At 37.6% G+C, this 16872-nt stretch overlaps 1 protein-coding gene across 2 annotated transcripts in view; it reads right to left on the reverse strand.

Moving 5' to 3' along the window:
• Positions 1-7622, reverse strand: part of LOC149074659 (CUE domain-containing protein 2) — a 130771-nt gene extending 123149 nt beyond the window's left edge. Inside the window, exon 1 of one of the 2 annotated variants that reach the window (XM_089247097.1) lies at positions 7202-7622. In XM_089247097.1, coding sequence (XP_089103223.1) covers positions 7202-7208 — 7 coding nt within the window. In that variant the 5' untranslated portion in view covers positions 7209-7622. The remainder of the gene's footprint in view (positions 1-7201) is intronic. The other variant, XM_089247096.1, reaches the window with a different exon arrangement.
• Between the last annotated feature and the right edge of the window lie 9250 nt (positions 7623-16872).

Raw genomic sequence — 16872 nt, forward strand, 5'->3', positions numbered from 1 at the left:
TTCCTTATACAAGGTCTCAAAGAAGATGTACAGATGACGTAAAATCGCATATAAAATAAATGTATTGAAGTATTATTTACTTTCCAAATGCATAACTACCTTCTTTGTGATTCAAACTATAGACAGAAAAAAAAATTGGGTCGCAAACTTCAACGTAAAAAAAAAGAAATGCAAATAAATTATTTCGATTCTAAAGTGCACGATTTTCTTTTTTTGACTGATTATAGAAGATTTAAGTTTCTTTTTTTAATTGAGGAGTTTTACTGCTATCTATCAATGACTTTCAAATGAAAATGAAAAATGGGAATAATGGATGTCTCAAACATGAAGTTGTCAATTTGCAACGAGAAAAGAAACATATTTAAAGTAGATGTTGCCAATTGGCAACAGTATGCACTGTAGCATTAATGGGTAACTTGGTTAATGAGCAATTTGTATAATGAGCAAAAATTTAAAATAAATTTCAACTTGATTAACGAGCAATGATTTGCATGTTGTTTTACTCATTTTCATGTGATCACAATTGAAACGATTGTTCTTCACTTTTGCCAACACACACTGTGGAATTGTGGGTAATTTTCTCCCATGCAGTCTTTCGTTAGCATTCCAAATGAAACAAAGCCTCCTAGAGTTTTGGAAAAATCATTTTCACATCATGCACTGCCTCAAGATTATTAATAAAGTTGGGAATGGATGTCACAAAGAGAACCCTCTATTCTGCTTCAAGAAAACTGAACTGATAGAATTATTAAATGTGATTTTGAGAGTTTAGATCATGAACAATAGCCACCAGCTGTCAAAAAGACTGTCCTTTGGAAAGAGTATGGGACTGGAGAAAAGAACCACTCAAATAAAGCTGTATCAGTGGGAGTAATGAATTTGTCCAACGACAATGAAATTTCCCATTTCCACGAAATCCTTCCTAAAAAAGAACCAAAAGCAAGTGTCATTGGATGGGTTCTTTTTTAGTCACACACACACACAAAAAAAAGATTGTGGTGATCCAGCACACAGATAATGAGTAATTATACTGATTAAATGTTATTTTTATGAGTATGAATAATTATGGAATGCATCATCAGAATTTCCATTATTTCCTACAGGGAAATTTGATTTGATATACGAGTGATTCATATAATTAGCATGTGCACAGAATAGGTTATGCTCCTAATAACCTGAGTTCCACTGTATATTCTGTGTCATATCATGGTAAGGGGACTCGTCCAGCAGGGTCACCGACTGGAATTTTTCCAGACACAACCACATCGTTTAGGATATTGTGCACACGTTGGTGACTTTGCCCATTTTCTTTCTGTGGAAAGGAAATTTTGGCATTTCTTTTGTCATTGTCTTAAGATATCACAGATAGGTGTCACTAGTAATAATAGTGCAGCATTTGTTGAATATTTTTTTTTTATTCTCATTTTTTATTTATTTTTACTTAAGTTTTTTTGGTTGACAAACTTTTTTTTTAATCCCTCATCCATTTATTGTTGGTCCCGCAGTATATTTCGTGATTGGAATTCCATGTTACTATGGTAGTTTCATAAGGAATACTTTCCTATCTGGTTTTACTTTCCATTTTTATTTATTTTTTGCTCTGACCATTGCATTAATTAAAAGAGTCCCAGTTTTTATTTATAACCCAGAGAGTTTTTATTCTAGAATCATCTGTGTCTGTGTATGTCCTCTATACAAGTCTAAAATTTTAGACTGATTGTTGCCAAATTTTGCATATATACGAAACTGGGTCTGACTTGAATGATAGGTTACTTTAAAAGTTTGTCAGAGCTAGGTAAATGACCAAAAGGGGCCAAAAACTGCTGGGCAACAATGGTTTCTGAGCCTCAATAATGACTTTTGGAATGTTTACTTTGGTTATCATGGTTCCCTAACAATGCATTTTGGACATGTATATGCCTTTACAATGGTTTGTTACTTCTTTATAATGCTGCCAGTATTACGTATAATAGTTGATTTCTTTAAAAATGTGTTGTCACTTTTTTAATCCTCCCAGTAATTGAAGAAAACCTGGATAGCCAGCGGCGGTCTTAGGGCAGTTCGTGCCCAGTGCAACTGCACCGGGCGCGAAATGAGAAGGGGCGCCGAAAAGCGTTAAATATACATTACTAGAAAAATATTTTTAAGGTACTTATTTAAAAAAATAACTATAAAATATACATGAAAAATGATCGAGATGAGAAAAAAATTGGAGGTTTGTGTGCATATAATATTACGGTTATTTTTCGAAAAGAAAAGAACCCATGGGCAGTGCACCTACATATAGATTTTGGTCAGATAAAAATACAAATTTTTTTTTCTCTCTCTCTCTCTCTAGCTCTTTTCGTTTACCGCTGCGGGAGAGTTTGGAGGAGACGCAATTTCTTTCTCTTTTGTTGTGCAGTAAAAAATAAAAATAATGGAGGAATCACCCTTGTGGTCACCTAATTTTTCTATTAACGAGAGCCAAAGTGTTTTCCTGTGTTGTGAGGAGTATTACAAGAATTGAAGGCATCTTATGATGTGGGAAAGATTTTGAGCCAGAGAGGCCTTTCATGCCTCTTTTTTCCTGACTTGTATTACTTTTATTAAAAACGCAGAAGCTGATTGCCAATACAGTACAGTATTTCGAAATATATATATATATATAACCAATGAATATGTGTGTGTGAATTAAAACCTATGATTTGCTGACCATTTTAAATAGGGATCCCGCACACTTAGGCCTCCTTCCTACCTGTCACACGAGGAGAAAGAAAAATGTGCTCACGAGAAAACCCATGCACTCTGGCGCCCCGATCACTGGCCAGTCTCCCGACTCGCCAGACTTTCGTATTAGTTCCACCAGGGGCAGCTCGGTGAACTGGGTGTGCTCTAGAAGGTTGTCTAATCTGAAATGAAAGGGCAAAAAAAATTGGGAAAAATTATTTGTGCCCACTGTAATAAGGGCACCAAATCTGAGGTAGATAAGGCGAAAAAAAGTTAGAAATTATTTCTGCTCCCTCTAGTAGGAGCTGTCACGAGTGCACCTTACACACCCTCCCCCTCTCGCCTTCTCATAGAGAAACCGCAAACCACACATCATTCATACATACATGGGATGCAACACGTGTGCTCTCCTTTCCCTCACCAGGTATTTCTAACACGCACTTGAGCACCGAATAAGTACGTATTACATAACACAATCACAACTCTACAGACAGACATTGCGCCTCTGGGCCAATGAAACCCAATCACAGAAATCAGGCGATTGCCTTTGACCAATAGCAGAGGGTCTTCACCAACTTGGTTTTGAACACACGAGACTTTTGCCAGAGAGAGAGAAGTATTGCTGAAGGTTGGACGACCAACATGTCGCGCTTGAAAAGTAGTTTATTTACTCTCTCTCTCCTCTTAACCCCGGGTCAAGATCCCTCAATGTAGGGGACGCAGGAAAACCTTGCCCGAGATGACGGTGAGTGATTCAAATTATATAAATAATTATTGTGTGTTTAATTTGGTGGAGTGAGAGTGTCCATGTTGAATGTAAATTGTATCGAGTTTAGTGTAATTCACGGTGTCGAAGTATTTTTCTAAGGAATGAATAAAATTAAATTGTAATTTGCTAATTGAAAAGGTTATTATTATCATTTTCGCAATGTCCTGTTTATAATGTCCAAGTAATATATATATACGGAAAATATCGTAAGTAACCTCCCCAACAGAGCACCAGATCTCGCGTAAAAAGGTGAAAGAAATTTTAGAAAATGATTTGTGTTCCTTTAGGAGGGGTGTCATATCCAAAGTGGAAACGCAAAATAATAATTAGTAAAACTTATTTGTGCCCTCTCTAGGAGGGGCGTTAAATCTGTAGTAATAGGGCAAAAAAATGGGAAAATGATTTCTGCCTGCTCTAGAAGGAGCGCCAAGGTAAAAGGGCAAAAAACATTCAACATGATATGTTATGACATAAAATATCGCTGTTCCTTTGAACGCATCAAAACGAGAAGCAATTGAAACAAGTTTTTTTTTTTTAAATTGGGGAGGTCAGGGGGCCCAAAAATATGTCCCGCTCGGGTAGAGATTTCGTCTTGACTCGCCCCTGAGTGCAACGTATGTGTGTGTCGAAAATTGTAACAAACCGTACATACACAACTGAACATCTTTTCTGAGTTTCATGGACCTTGTTCCAGGTACTCGGTGAGTAACGTAAAGCCTTCTATGAGGCTTGGCTCCTAGATAGTATCTCTGTGTAGCAGGCCTTGGTAAGGTGTGGCCACAACGGGACTCTAAAAAAACATCTTTTTCCTTTCAAGAAACTAATTAGGAACGTATGTGAAAAATTCAATTTGATTTTTTTAAACAGCTTTGCAAACCATATTCCACAATTATGACCCTCATCCCAGATTCTGTTTTTGAAACTAAGAAAAAAGTTTGAGGTGCAAAATATGTACTGCTTTATTCCATTGGTATCGTTGTCCCTAAGATATGCTTCACATCATTGTTTTGCACCTTGGTAAGGTACTAGGTGTAAGAGCGATGATATGTTCCACCATATAGATTTATTAATTAAATAGTGTGCCAGTTTATTAAAACATGCAATTTTTCCACTATGTTATACATTATTTGGGAATACGAATCATAGTGTGAACTTAATCTAGCTGCCTGTAACTGTAAGGTAAGCTTATATATTAATTATGATTTGAGACACAGTGGAAAACATTAGAGAAACATATTGGAAAACATTTGGATTGGTGCCGCGAAACAAGAAAAAAAAGAAGTTCTAGAACTAAAAGTTCTTAGGAAATGGAAAGATAACATCTGAAAAGAGAGAAATGCGAGATTTTCCAGGAGCAGATTGAGTGGTCTTTCGTAGCCATTAAAAGATGTAGGAAGAATAGTTGGAAGTTAGATTAGCTGAGCAAATTCGAAGTAATAGAACCATAGATCAAACTTCTTTTTCAGAATAGTCTGCTCTGTACAAGTCTCACAAACACCAATCGTCTTGGTAAGTTTAGTAAATTTTGCAGCATTTATCCCTTTTACCGGTGCATAATCTTTTTAGACCCTGTATGCACAAAGGCGCGGGTTGCTTCTTTTCACTTTAGATATTCTTTTTTTAATATCAGGGATGTTCAGCCTAAACTTCAAGAATAGTGCATTATCGTTGAAATTAAAGCCGAAGTCCCTGAGGTTAAAAAAAAATCTACAGAGAGAAAAAAACAACTATTTCCCAGTGCCGTCTTAACGCATGGTGCCCACCCGGGAGCGGCCTGGAAGCCTCAAGAGTAGAGGGTCTCACGAAAATGAGACCTAGTTAAAATTTTCTAGAATTTACCAGGTAGGGCCTCAGAAAAACCTCTTGGCCCGTGAAGGGGGCATGATACTCTTAAGACGGCCCTGCCTCTTCCCAGGGCCGTAGCGTGCTTTCTTGGGAACAGTCTTTTCTTGGAGTCTCCTTGAAATAGTTATGCTCAGAAAAAAGAGGAGTTACAAGCGCGCCCTTCCCCTCCCATTCGGCTCGGGGCACAGCCCAAGTTGCCTCAGAATAGTTACAGGCCTGCCCAAGTTGCAAGGCCCGGTGCTTTAGTTGGTGTTTGCCTGCCCCTTCTGTTTATTAGTACTGGGTTTGAAAGGGATAATTTCAAATGAAGAAATCATACGTAATTTCCCTTAAATTTAACCACTTTTATTATCAGCTATGCTCGTACGTGATGCGTGCACTACATGAATTTTATCATAAAATTCAATTCAAATAAGTATGATGAAGATAAATCCTTTGTGATGAGTATCCTGCATGAACGTGTGATGTTTTGCTTTTTTATGTTTTTAAATCTCATAATTAAATCAAACAAGTTTGGGTTTTATGCTTGTTTACTAGTTCAATAGCAGTAATCCCATTCTCTAGAAGAAGCTTTTCCGACTTCTTCGTCCCTTAATATCCAACCAAGTGGTGGGGGAGGGGGACGATAGGGATGATCAGCACGTCTAAAGTCTAATAATATGGTAGAATGAATCTGTCCCGTATTTTACGGGATAGTAATGACTAGCAAAAATTGCCACCTCTGACACATCACTCTGGATTTGCTCCTGATGGGGGGCGTTGACTACTGTTTTTACACTGGGCGCCCCACATTTTTCTTGCCAAAGGAATAGATCGCTAGTTGCAAAGTATAATTGTCTGGATACCATGCAAAGATAATTATTTTGGATTATTATTTATTAATTTTGGAAAGAAAATTAATATTTCTCCATGAGGAATCAAACCACCAACCTGTCACTGTCAGGGCCAGTGCTCTACCATTTAATTTACAGAAAACAGACATTTCCTTCCCTTATGCTGAACAGGACTGCATTAACTGAAGCTTGTAATGGTAGAGCATGTGACCGAACAGTGGGAGGTTGACGGTCTGATTCCTCCCACAGAGAAATGAAAATTTTCTTTTCAAAATTCATCTTTGCTTGGTATCTGGGCGATTGCACTTTGTATATTTGGCAAGAATTTCATCATTACATTGTACATCACAATTGGAGGCTAATATCATCTAGAGCAGTGGTTCTCAACCTTTGTAAGCCTGCGGACCGGTTTCATTAATTTTTATAAGTGGAAGGCCCGGTAAAACACATGATTAACAGATCATGAATGGGGAAAAAGTAAACAGCAGATCCGCAGCAGCCCGGCATGAATGATGTCACGGCCCAGTACCGGGCTGTGGCCTGGCGGTTGAGAAACCCTGATCTAGAGCTGTTGCTGAGTTAGGAGGCTGTCTACAAGTGCAGTCTTGCTCAGCACGAGAGAAGAAAATGTCTGTGCCCTGTAGCTCCATAGCTGAGCATGCCTAAACAGTGAGAAATTTGTGGTTTGACTCCCCACAGAGGAATGTGAATTTCCTTTCCAAAATTGAGCTTTGCTTCGTATCCAGGCAAATGCGCTTTGTATAATTGGCAAAAAGGCTCATCGTTATTTTATACTATAGCTGTTCCCAGCTAAACTTTAGGACGGAATTTCAAAAGTCATCAGAACATAGCTTAAGTTTGTGGCAGCAAAATAACGAATGTTTCGAAAGGTAAGTCTCGAACTCATTTTCTCTAAATAAAAACTTATGAAAAAAAAGCCGATCAACACTTTTAAAAAGATCTAGTGGTCTATTTCAGCTGGAAAAAATCACAGTTAAAACGCGTTTAGATGTGAAAAAAACTTGACTTAATCAACAGAACTTGCCTTTCATAAATTATAGACTATCACAGGAATCAGCTAAAAATTCTTATTCTTCTCTTTTTTTTCATGCAGAGGAAGGCTGGATTATTATAATAAATGCATCTAAATGCATACTACAATGCATACACGAGATTGATAAAAAAAAAAAGCTACGAATTTTCAATAGACCAACTAAATGATCAGTTGTCAGAAATTTTTAGCTCGGAAAGAAAACCATAACTAAGAGTTTAGAATGAACTTATATACTTAAATGCACTTCAAATCTCTCAATTTTATGCATTTTCATCTTCTAATTATTCACGGAACATGATGAAGAAAACAATTCCGCAAATACGTTTTTATTGATGATACAGAGAATCTACATTAGAACAAAAAATTGAAAACAGCGTCTGTTAAATGCACGAGCAGGGGCGGTTAACAATAACAAATAACAAATCTTCGTTCGTTCCTTCCGATTTTCGCTTTTGAGATCCGTTCGTGAAAATTTTCGTTCATTTTCTATTATAAAACTGAATGACCATATATAACTACGTTGATCATATGTCCCGAATTTGCCGAGACAGTCCCGACTTTTTTGGAAAAATTAACCTGGTTTTTCACGTATTTTCAAGAAGCCAACTTGACTTTTATTCTTCAAATTAACGATTAAAATTATCTTCCCAACTCAGAAATTACATTACGGTAATTACGACTACAGGGTGATTCAGAAAAGATGGAAAAAACTTTAAGAGGTGATAGTAAACACAATACAAACAATTCTCATCAAAGAATGCAAGGTCTAACATGAAACGCAAACGCACTAGCACGTTTCGAAGCGGCCGTTCCGCAAACGTTAAAACGGCATTCCTGTTGAAATTTATCGGGGGAAAAGCTCACCATGCATGCAAATGTGACCTGGGGAACATAGGTGGAGATAGACTTGGAAGTCGGGGGGGGGGGGGGGACATGATGATGATGTCAATTCATATATGCACATATACATTCGATCTGCCCACTCCATTTTTGATGCTGGAGGGGCATTTCCCGTATCTCCGCCCATGCTGGGGAAGAAGAATAAATCGTATGCAAATTTGCGTTACAGTAAATAAAAGGCGTGGACGCCAGCCTTGTTAAGTTATTCCAGCGTGCATCTGTGCTAACAGTAGTAACGTACGGGATAATGGCGCACTTTAGTAATACTGAAGAAGCAGACATGCATTTCAGTATGAAAATACTAAGCGTATTTCCCTAGGTTACATTTGCATGCAGGTGTTGTTCTTTTTCTCCCGCTAAATTTCAACAGGAATGCCGTTTTAACGTTTGCGGAACGGCCGCTTCGAAACGCGCAATCGCGTTTGCGTTTCATGTCAGACCATGCATTCTCTGACGACAATTGTTTGTATTGGTGTGTACTATTACCTCTTAAAGTTTTTCCATCTTTTCTGAATAATCCTGTATAAAACAGAATATTTATTTCACATTTTTGTCACGTTTTTTTTTTTTAATTCACTGCAAGTTGAAGTGGTGCTTCGGTTTCCTCGACTAGCGACTTTTCTGTGATTTTAGCATTAGTTGGCGACTTTGACAATGAGGCTTTTTGGATCACGTAATATTTCTCTCTTTCTTTGAGAGGCATACAAACCGTATCCAAGGCAACCAACATGGCGACTTTCTCAAAAGCTCATGTGAGATTGAAAGAACAAAATATAAATTAAAGAAATGTAGAAATATGAAATAGATTTTTTTTCATTGATGAGTGATGAATATTTCGATTTTTTTTTTTTGAAGTTCAAGTTATTTATCTGCCTGTCCAATTATCTCAATTGCTGTGGAGTTATTTCAATGTAATTTATGAGCCATTATCATTATACATAAAAACATATAAATTGATGCAGTTGAATATTAAAAGGCAATAAGGGGACATGAACTTCAATTTTCATGCTCAAGAAGATATAAATAAAAAGTTGAAATCAATGTTATTGCTTGAATACTCAACTCAAAAGTAGGTCCGACTAATTATTTTATTCTTAATTTCTTGGGTATCGTCTACCAAACTTTTATGCATTTTGTTCCATCGTCCCCTTCCTCAAAATTTTTTTTTCTCTCATCGCCCATCAACTCAAATAAATCCATAGGATCCTATATTAAATCAGTAGGTTCTATCGCCACCTTGGACCATTCCATCACCCACTTTAGGAAACACTGCTCTAAGTGAACTGTATACAGTAGAACCTCTCAATAACGGACACCCATGGAACCAAAACTTTTGTCCGCTATTGGGAAGGCACGATATACAATAGAACCTCGTTTGTACGACTTTCACATTTATACGACGTTCGGCTTTGGTTGCAATTGGTTCCTATATGTCACTGTGTGTAGAAATGATACACACCGGTGGTTATGCATTTCTCCAGCGTGGCTTCGTTAACCACTTATATTCCTCTTTGGGAAAGAGTGGGAGCCATGTTCTGGTTTGGTGGTGGTAATGCATAATCATCAATCTCCCGATAAAGGAAGTTTCATTAAATTTCACTACATTTATCACTTTTACCGGTGATTATGTATAATTCCCAAGTAAAGTTGGAAAGGCTGATAAAAATAGAAAAATTTATAATCTTCTATTCCTTAAACCACAATGATTATTTTTTACCGTACATGATACAAGCACTACACATATTTGGAAATAAAAATTAAATTATAATAAGTGTGAAGAAGAGAGAGAATAACGTTCATAACAACATTATCAGTTATATGTTGGCGATCTTCACACATATCAACATGTGCAAAAAAAAACCAACATTATCATCCGGAATCAGCACCTTGGACCATAGTTATGTTTAGTTAATAGAGTAATTAATTGATGGATTCTACCATATTTACCAATACGAGCTTGGGATTATACATAATCACCGTTGAATATGATTAATTCCCGATTTATGAACAAAAATTTACAAATTAGAGTCTGGAAAAGAAAATTGAGTCTGCCTGATTTTACTGTCCGTTGTCGAGAGTGTCCGCTGACGGGAAGTGAAATACAGAAATACATTAAAGCAGTGTTTCCCAAACTTATTTGTCCAATCGCCCCCTTTCCAAATTAAATATTCCTCATCGCCCCCATGGAAGCGACGTTGAAAAAACTGGAAAGATGCCGTGGCAAATTTCGATTTCTTTTGCATCAATATGTTTAGATAGCTTTTACTTTTTCGTCCTGTAACTAATAAAAAAAGGTTTATCGTTGAAAACAATTATAAAATTACAGTATTTCATTACAAAAAATAAAATTTTACCGAATGTTAAATTATCAAAAGATTTTGTTATTAAAGATTTTCAAATATATGTTACCGGCAAAGTATGAAATCCAGGCATTCTATAGAATGCCAGGTATTGCAGGTACAAATGCCATTGTGTAGAATGTCTAGGCATTCTATGCAATGCCTGGTCGTTTCAGGCAAAGTATGAAATACCAGTTTTATTCTATACTTTGCCTAGGCATTCTATACAATGCCTGGTCGTTTCAGGCAAAGTATGAAATACCGGTTTTATTCTATACTTTGCCTAGGCATTCTATAGAATGCCTAATAATTACACAGAATTTTCGTCATTTTTTCCCGGAAACGTTTCCCTTTCGCTCTCGTGAAAAAAGGATCTGTTGTGGGGCGGTATAAAATATTACAATTTCATCCAATTGAAATTTGACAAAATTTTCGTCATTTTTTTCCCGGAAACGTTTCCCTTTCGCTCTCGTGAAAAAGGAGTATTTCAAATACATATATTTGTATTTTCTTTGAATATTACACTATATATATATATTTGTATAACACTTCGAGTGTCTAACACACCAATTCGAGTTCCAGAAATTGATTTAAGAGTTCTCTGCTTTTTCTGCTTGCACGAGGGAGCCTATTATCTTCTATTAACTTTATCTTTAGCTAAATATCGTAGGGGAAAATCTTTCGTTGCCCATTGCAATAGTATATTTTTAAGATTGAAATTGTGTTCCAGAAATTTTTCAAGCATTCGAAAATGTCAAAAAAGTATATGCAGTTTCAAGGATTTGCTCGATCATTGATTTCATTAAACTAGACAGCAAAGAACAAAAAAAGTTGAATCGATTTTTTGAGAAACAAAATATTCGGAATACTTCTCTCGAATCACCACAAACGTACTTAAGACCAAGGGCGTAGCGAGGGGGGGGGGGGAGACTTGGGGGTCTAGTCCCCACCCCGAAATGTGAGAAAATGACCGAAAAAAGGGAAAATGATGGCCAAATCCATTGTTCTGTCACTTTGGTACCCCCCCAAAATGAAAGTGGTCCCCCGCCACCCGAACGAAATTTCTGGCTACGCCCCTGCTTAAGACCAAAGAGTTCGGAAAAGTACTGGGGTCTAAGAGTCCACGATTTTCGACCCCTCAGTATCTACAATACAATGGATTGGTGGAACGGTTCAATCAAACGTTGAAGCGTACGTTGCATCATACCATAAAGAGAAATGTGTAGGAAATGGCATCAACACATACCCTATATTTTATAGGCTTATAGAGAAGTACCTAATAGTACAACGCGGGGATGGAACAGTGGCGTAGCCAGGTTTTGGTCCGTGGGGGGGCGAAATTGTGAAAGGCGCCATTTTTTTGTCCGTGCTTAAGGCGCAAACTTAAAATTATGCATTAGTGGAAAGAACTTCATAAATTTCCCAATTTAAAAAAAATCAAATTTATTTTGTTTTTCAGTTGATATTATTTTTCAAATTATAAATTAATTACTTTTCAGTGTGTGTGCGTGTGCGCGCAAGATATATATATATATATATATATATATATATATATATATATATGAATAATATATTATTAATTATCTAATATATATATATATATATATATTAATGTATTTTAATTTTTTAATTAATTTTAAATTCCATTTTATGTTTTGTGTACTTATACAAATGCAAACACCAAAAACAATTGGGAAGTCACCCTAACAGGTAGTTGGAAAAAAATTTATATTAAAATATAAAAAAATGATAGGAGAAAATAGAATAAAAAGGAAAAAAATATTTTTTTTTCTCTCTCTAAAATTATTCTAAGATATGAAAGCACAGAGCATCTTCATGCTTCCATTTAATCGCTTTTATCATGTTACACTCTTATCGTAAGCACGTATCACATGTACACTACTTTAACTACTTAATCGTGCATGTACTTCCAAGACTTATGGAAGATAGCAAGACAGATTTATGGAATTTCTAACAAATTAATGCATGCCGGAAAGCTCTTTCTTATATTATGCGTGACCGTTATGTATATATGATGTCATAGTTATGTATGGTTTCAGTTCGAGAAGTTTTGCCATCTGTCTTCCATATTAGAAGTAAAACTGGCAGATGCCTGAAGTTTCGTGTTATGTAAATACCACGGTGAAAGCCTGCCTGAGGGGCGCGGTAGCCCGGTCGATAAGATGCTCGCTTAAAGTACCAAAGGATGTTTAGAGGTGTCGTGAGTCGGAGACCCGGTTCGTCTTTGTCAGAACACTTTCCTGACGTAGGGGTACAACAAAAAACGGCAACTTGACCACAGCGAAAAAATGCTACCGCAGGGAGTCCCCCATCGAGGGGTTAATGCTCCAACCTGTCGATGAGTATAAAAAGCAAGCCTGCCGTTCGGAATCGGCAATAAATTGTAGGTCCCGGTCCAATTAGCCCTCGTGTGCAGAAAATGGCCGTGGTGCGACAAAAATGATCAAAGCCTGCCTGCTCTCGGTGGGAAGGCTTTCCAAACGAAAGCGTTAGCATTCATACCTAGAAATTGAAAAAAAAATACTCCCTCTGGTCACCGCCACTGTGCCACTAGTGGGGTTCAAACCGGGGTGAATCCACCATGATGCCCACTTGATCGCACTGGTTATCACATACTACTAGATTGCAGACGCACAGAGGGTGGCCTGAATCCAAAAAGGTTTAGGAACCACTGCTTCAAACGAATTAGTGTGAGCCAGAAATAGTCGCATGCGTCCGTAATTTATTCAAGTATCTCTGAGGCGTGTTTGTAATGCCACTGCTCATCTTCTGAATCGAAGTGAAAATGGCAGGTGTATGAATCGATTGAAATATTTTTATGCTTTATTATCTACCGGCTTCCTTTGGAGATACTATTTAAAGGAGAGTTCTCTCTGCTCGAAGTTGAAAAACTTAAAAAGGCATTGTGCATAATATATGTGTATTTATTTCTAGTGAAATAAATTCATTCCATGTTTTTTATAACAAATCAGAAGAATGGAAATATGTCTAGTAATGAATGGTACAGACTAGCGCAGGGGTTCTCAAACTTTTTCCATCCGCGGTGCCCCGTTTCTTTAATCAATGCTTGGCCGCGGCTCCCCAGGGCAGTTTAACAAAGATTCTCTTTGAAAAACCTTCGGGATGCTCCGCGGTGCCCCCGACAAAGGTTGGTGACGCACAGTTTGAGAACCCTCTGGACTAATAAGTTTGCTTACATTGCTAATAGTAAGTAATCCAATCGCAAGCAAGTATGTGTAGTACTAGGGAGGTACTACACACGAGAGTATTTTGGACTGTTAGTCTAGTTTAGTTTCTTCTGGAATAAACTATACTTCCATCAAAAACTTTGAAACAGGTAGTTTTCGTAACTCATTAACTATGATTTTGACGAGTTGACATTATTATCAGTTATATATATATACATATATTTGTATTTTCTTTGAATATTACACGTTTTGTATAACACTTCGAGTGTCTAACACACCAGTTCGAGTTCCAGAAATTGAGTTAAGAGTTTTCTGCTTTTTCTGCTTGCACGAGGGATCCTATTATCTTCTATTAACTTTATCTTTAGCTAAATATCGTAGGGGAAAATCTTTCGTTGCCCATTGCAATAGTATATTTTTAAGATTGAAATTGTGTTCCAGAAATTTTTTCTGGAACACATTGTGTCCATGTATTGCTTACATACTTGCTTACTTGGATTTTTCCCCTCGTAAATTGACCAGAGGGCCTTCGGGTAAGTAGGCAAACCTCACGACGCCATAGTTCATATTAGAAACAATCGTAAGCCCTCGGATAAGCACTAATTGAAAAACACTAGATAATTTCTTAAGAGTAGACTCTCAATGTTTCGTGGACACTTTCTGTTTTTCTGAAATAGTACAAGTATGTATCTTCAGTTACTTTTAAACTTTCCTCATAATACATAGACAATTCCAGGCCCGGTCCAATTGCTTCAAGTGCAAAAGGGACTCCATGAAGATGAGATCCAGTTAAAATTTGAAGTCCCTTTGATGGTCGTAAGACGGCCCTGCGTAGACCACCAATGTGTTGCTGTGGGAAATAAAGAAACAAATAACGCCCGGAATTCTGCTTTAAAAAGCGATGAGTATACACATAATGCATTTTTATTATTTTATTTATGAAATATTCAACGGATTCTCAAAGTGTATGTGCTTGTGGCTCATCGCCACCCTTTTTTGAGGAACGTCTCAACGCGTTGGTGTATTGATGCGTGATCATTCAGTTCTTTGTAGTGGGGGTTTTTTTACATTAGGCCAAGGGGTTCTCAAACTGTGCACCGCGACACCCTTGTGCGCCTCCAATCTTCGTCAGGGGCACCACTGAGCGGTGACCCTGACAAAGGTTTTTTTGAAGATATTTTTTTGTTAAACAGCTCAAGGGAGCAGGCGGATAAGCATTGAATAGGGAGAAAAGGGCACCTCGGGTGGAAAAAGTTCGAGAACCCCTGCGTCAGGCTATTCTGGGCAGTCACAGATGAATGATGACGAAGTCGGGGGGAGGGCCACGGGTGCTAAAAGTTTAAGAAATACTGGGATTAATTGGAGGGGAGACATATGTCATGAGTTAACAAACACACCGGCTATTTTTGCAGGGAATAATTTCTCCGATTCGGCACACTGCTGTATATGCATAATGATGAAACAAACAGTGATTCTTGGAAACGAGAAACTACACCATGAAAAAAGACATTTTAACATAAAACTATGTACTATCACCGTATATAATATAGTACAATATATTGTCGTACAAATATAGAAGACTAATTTTCTCTACATATCAGAGCGCTATTGGCCCAAGATTATAGGTTTTTTATTTACCCATTTTTAAGAAAAACTCTTCCAGAACCCCCTTTTGTGCTCCAAAATCTTGGGTTTTTTAAGGCTCAAAAGCTCATAGCTGTTTTCCACCTTTTCTCAGTCTTTGACACTGCCCTATACACAAGCTAGTAGCTCTTGCCAAGGCAGATAACCTGCAGATAACGTGGCATTTCTAGGCGTTATGAATCTAGACAAGTCCCCCATTCATAAAGTGGTATTTCTAGCCTAGAAATTCTAGGAACTCCAGATCTACCTAAGGCGCCCAAAGAAAAGGCGATACTTCTTGGAGCTTGAATCTTAGCCATTACTTCATAGGTTCAGTGGTCTGTCCAATATAGGTTCCCGTGTCTAATTTCTTCAAAAGGCGCCTTAGTCAATGCTCTTGGTGACCCTTCAGAACAGAATGAGCATTTCGTGAACGTCATATCCTCATACCTATAAAAGGTATTTCTAGGAGATCTACCGAGAACGACCAATAGCAAGAGAAAAAAGAAGTGGGCAAGATTCTGCCCTTTAATAATGGTGGGGAACAGAGGCTGATCTGAACATGCTTCCATACGAAGAGCTTGAGAGCAATTGTCAAAAATGGTCATGAAAACCTCCACTTTTTTTTCCTTCTCTTAAGGATTAGCACAAACCCAATCACTATGAAACTGCAAGAGGCGCAAATATAAATGTATATTTTTTCCTTACTCATCATTTTAGTCAATGAAGGTAGAAAATGAAAAAGTCAATATTTTTCAAGATTTTTTAAAGATAAAAAGTCATTTAGAAAAATAGGCGGCAATGTAGGCAAAATTTCAATTGGGGGAGCAATCGCTCCCTCTGCCCCCCCCCCTGGCTACGCCACTGGGATGGAACCGTTTCAGCTACTGTATGGTAGACCCTCAGAAGGTCCATTATTGATTTTGAAATATTCCTGAACTGAAAAATATCACAACGCTCAGCTGAACACTATGCCGACTTCGCTATACCTACAGAAGCTTAAACAGGATTGGAGCATGGTCTAATGAATGGTGCATGACGTGTTTAACGTTGACAAGTGCGTGGTCGCTCATTTTGGTTCGAACAACCCACGTTTCTCTTACGAGTTGAATGGGGTTACTATCCCGTATGCAACTAGGGTCACCGATTTGGGCATTCTCATTGACGAGCAGCTTAGATTTTCTGAACATTGCTTAGCGGTGGTCGAAAAAGGGAATATAATGCTCGGTTTCATTTTCAAAAAGGTCTCTTCGCGTTCTCCTAAAGTTATTCTTCCGCTTTTCCGATGCTTAGTTCGTCCTGGACAGGAATATGCTGTAAGGTTTTGGAGATTATACCTACAGAGGAACATAGACTTGGTTGAGGGGTACAGAGAAGAGCTACGCGTGTCTTTGTTGGCACACGAAGAGTGACTTCATTTTTTAAATATGTTTACACTGGATGAACGCAGGTGTCGGGGAGATATGATCGAGTTGTTCAAAATTTTCAACGGGATGGATAGGATGGAGTATGAATTTTTAATACGCCGTCATTCGACTACTTTTACATGGAGACACCAGTATCGATTGGTAAGGGACAATCCTAGGTTAAT

This window comes from Pholcus phalangioides, unplaced genomic scaffold, assembly GCF_987345545.1.
Source record: "Pholcus phalangioides strain wild (caught in Gottingen) unplaced genomic scaffold, Ppha-v1.0 ptg000017l_1, whole genome shotgun sequence".
Taxonomy (NCBI): Eukaryota; Metazoa; Arthropoda; class Arachnida; order Araneae; family Pholcidae; genus Pholcus; species Pholcus phalangioides.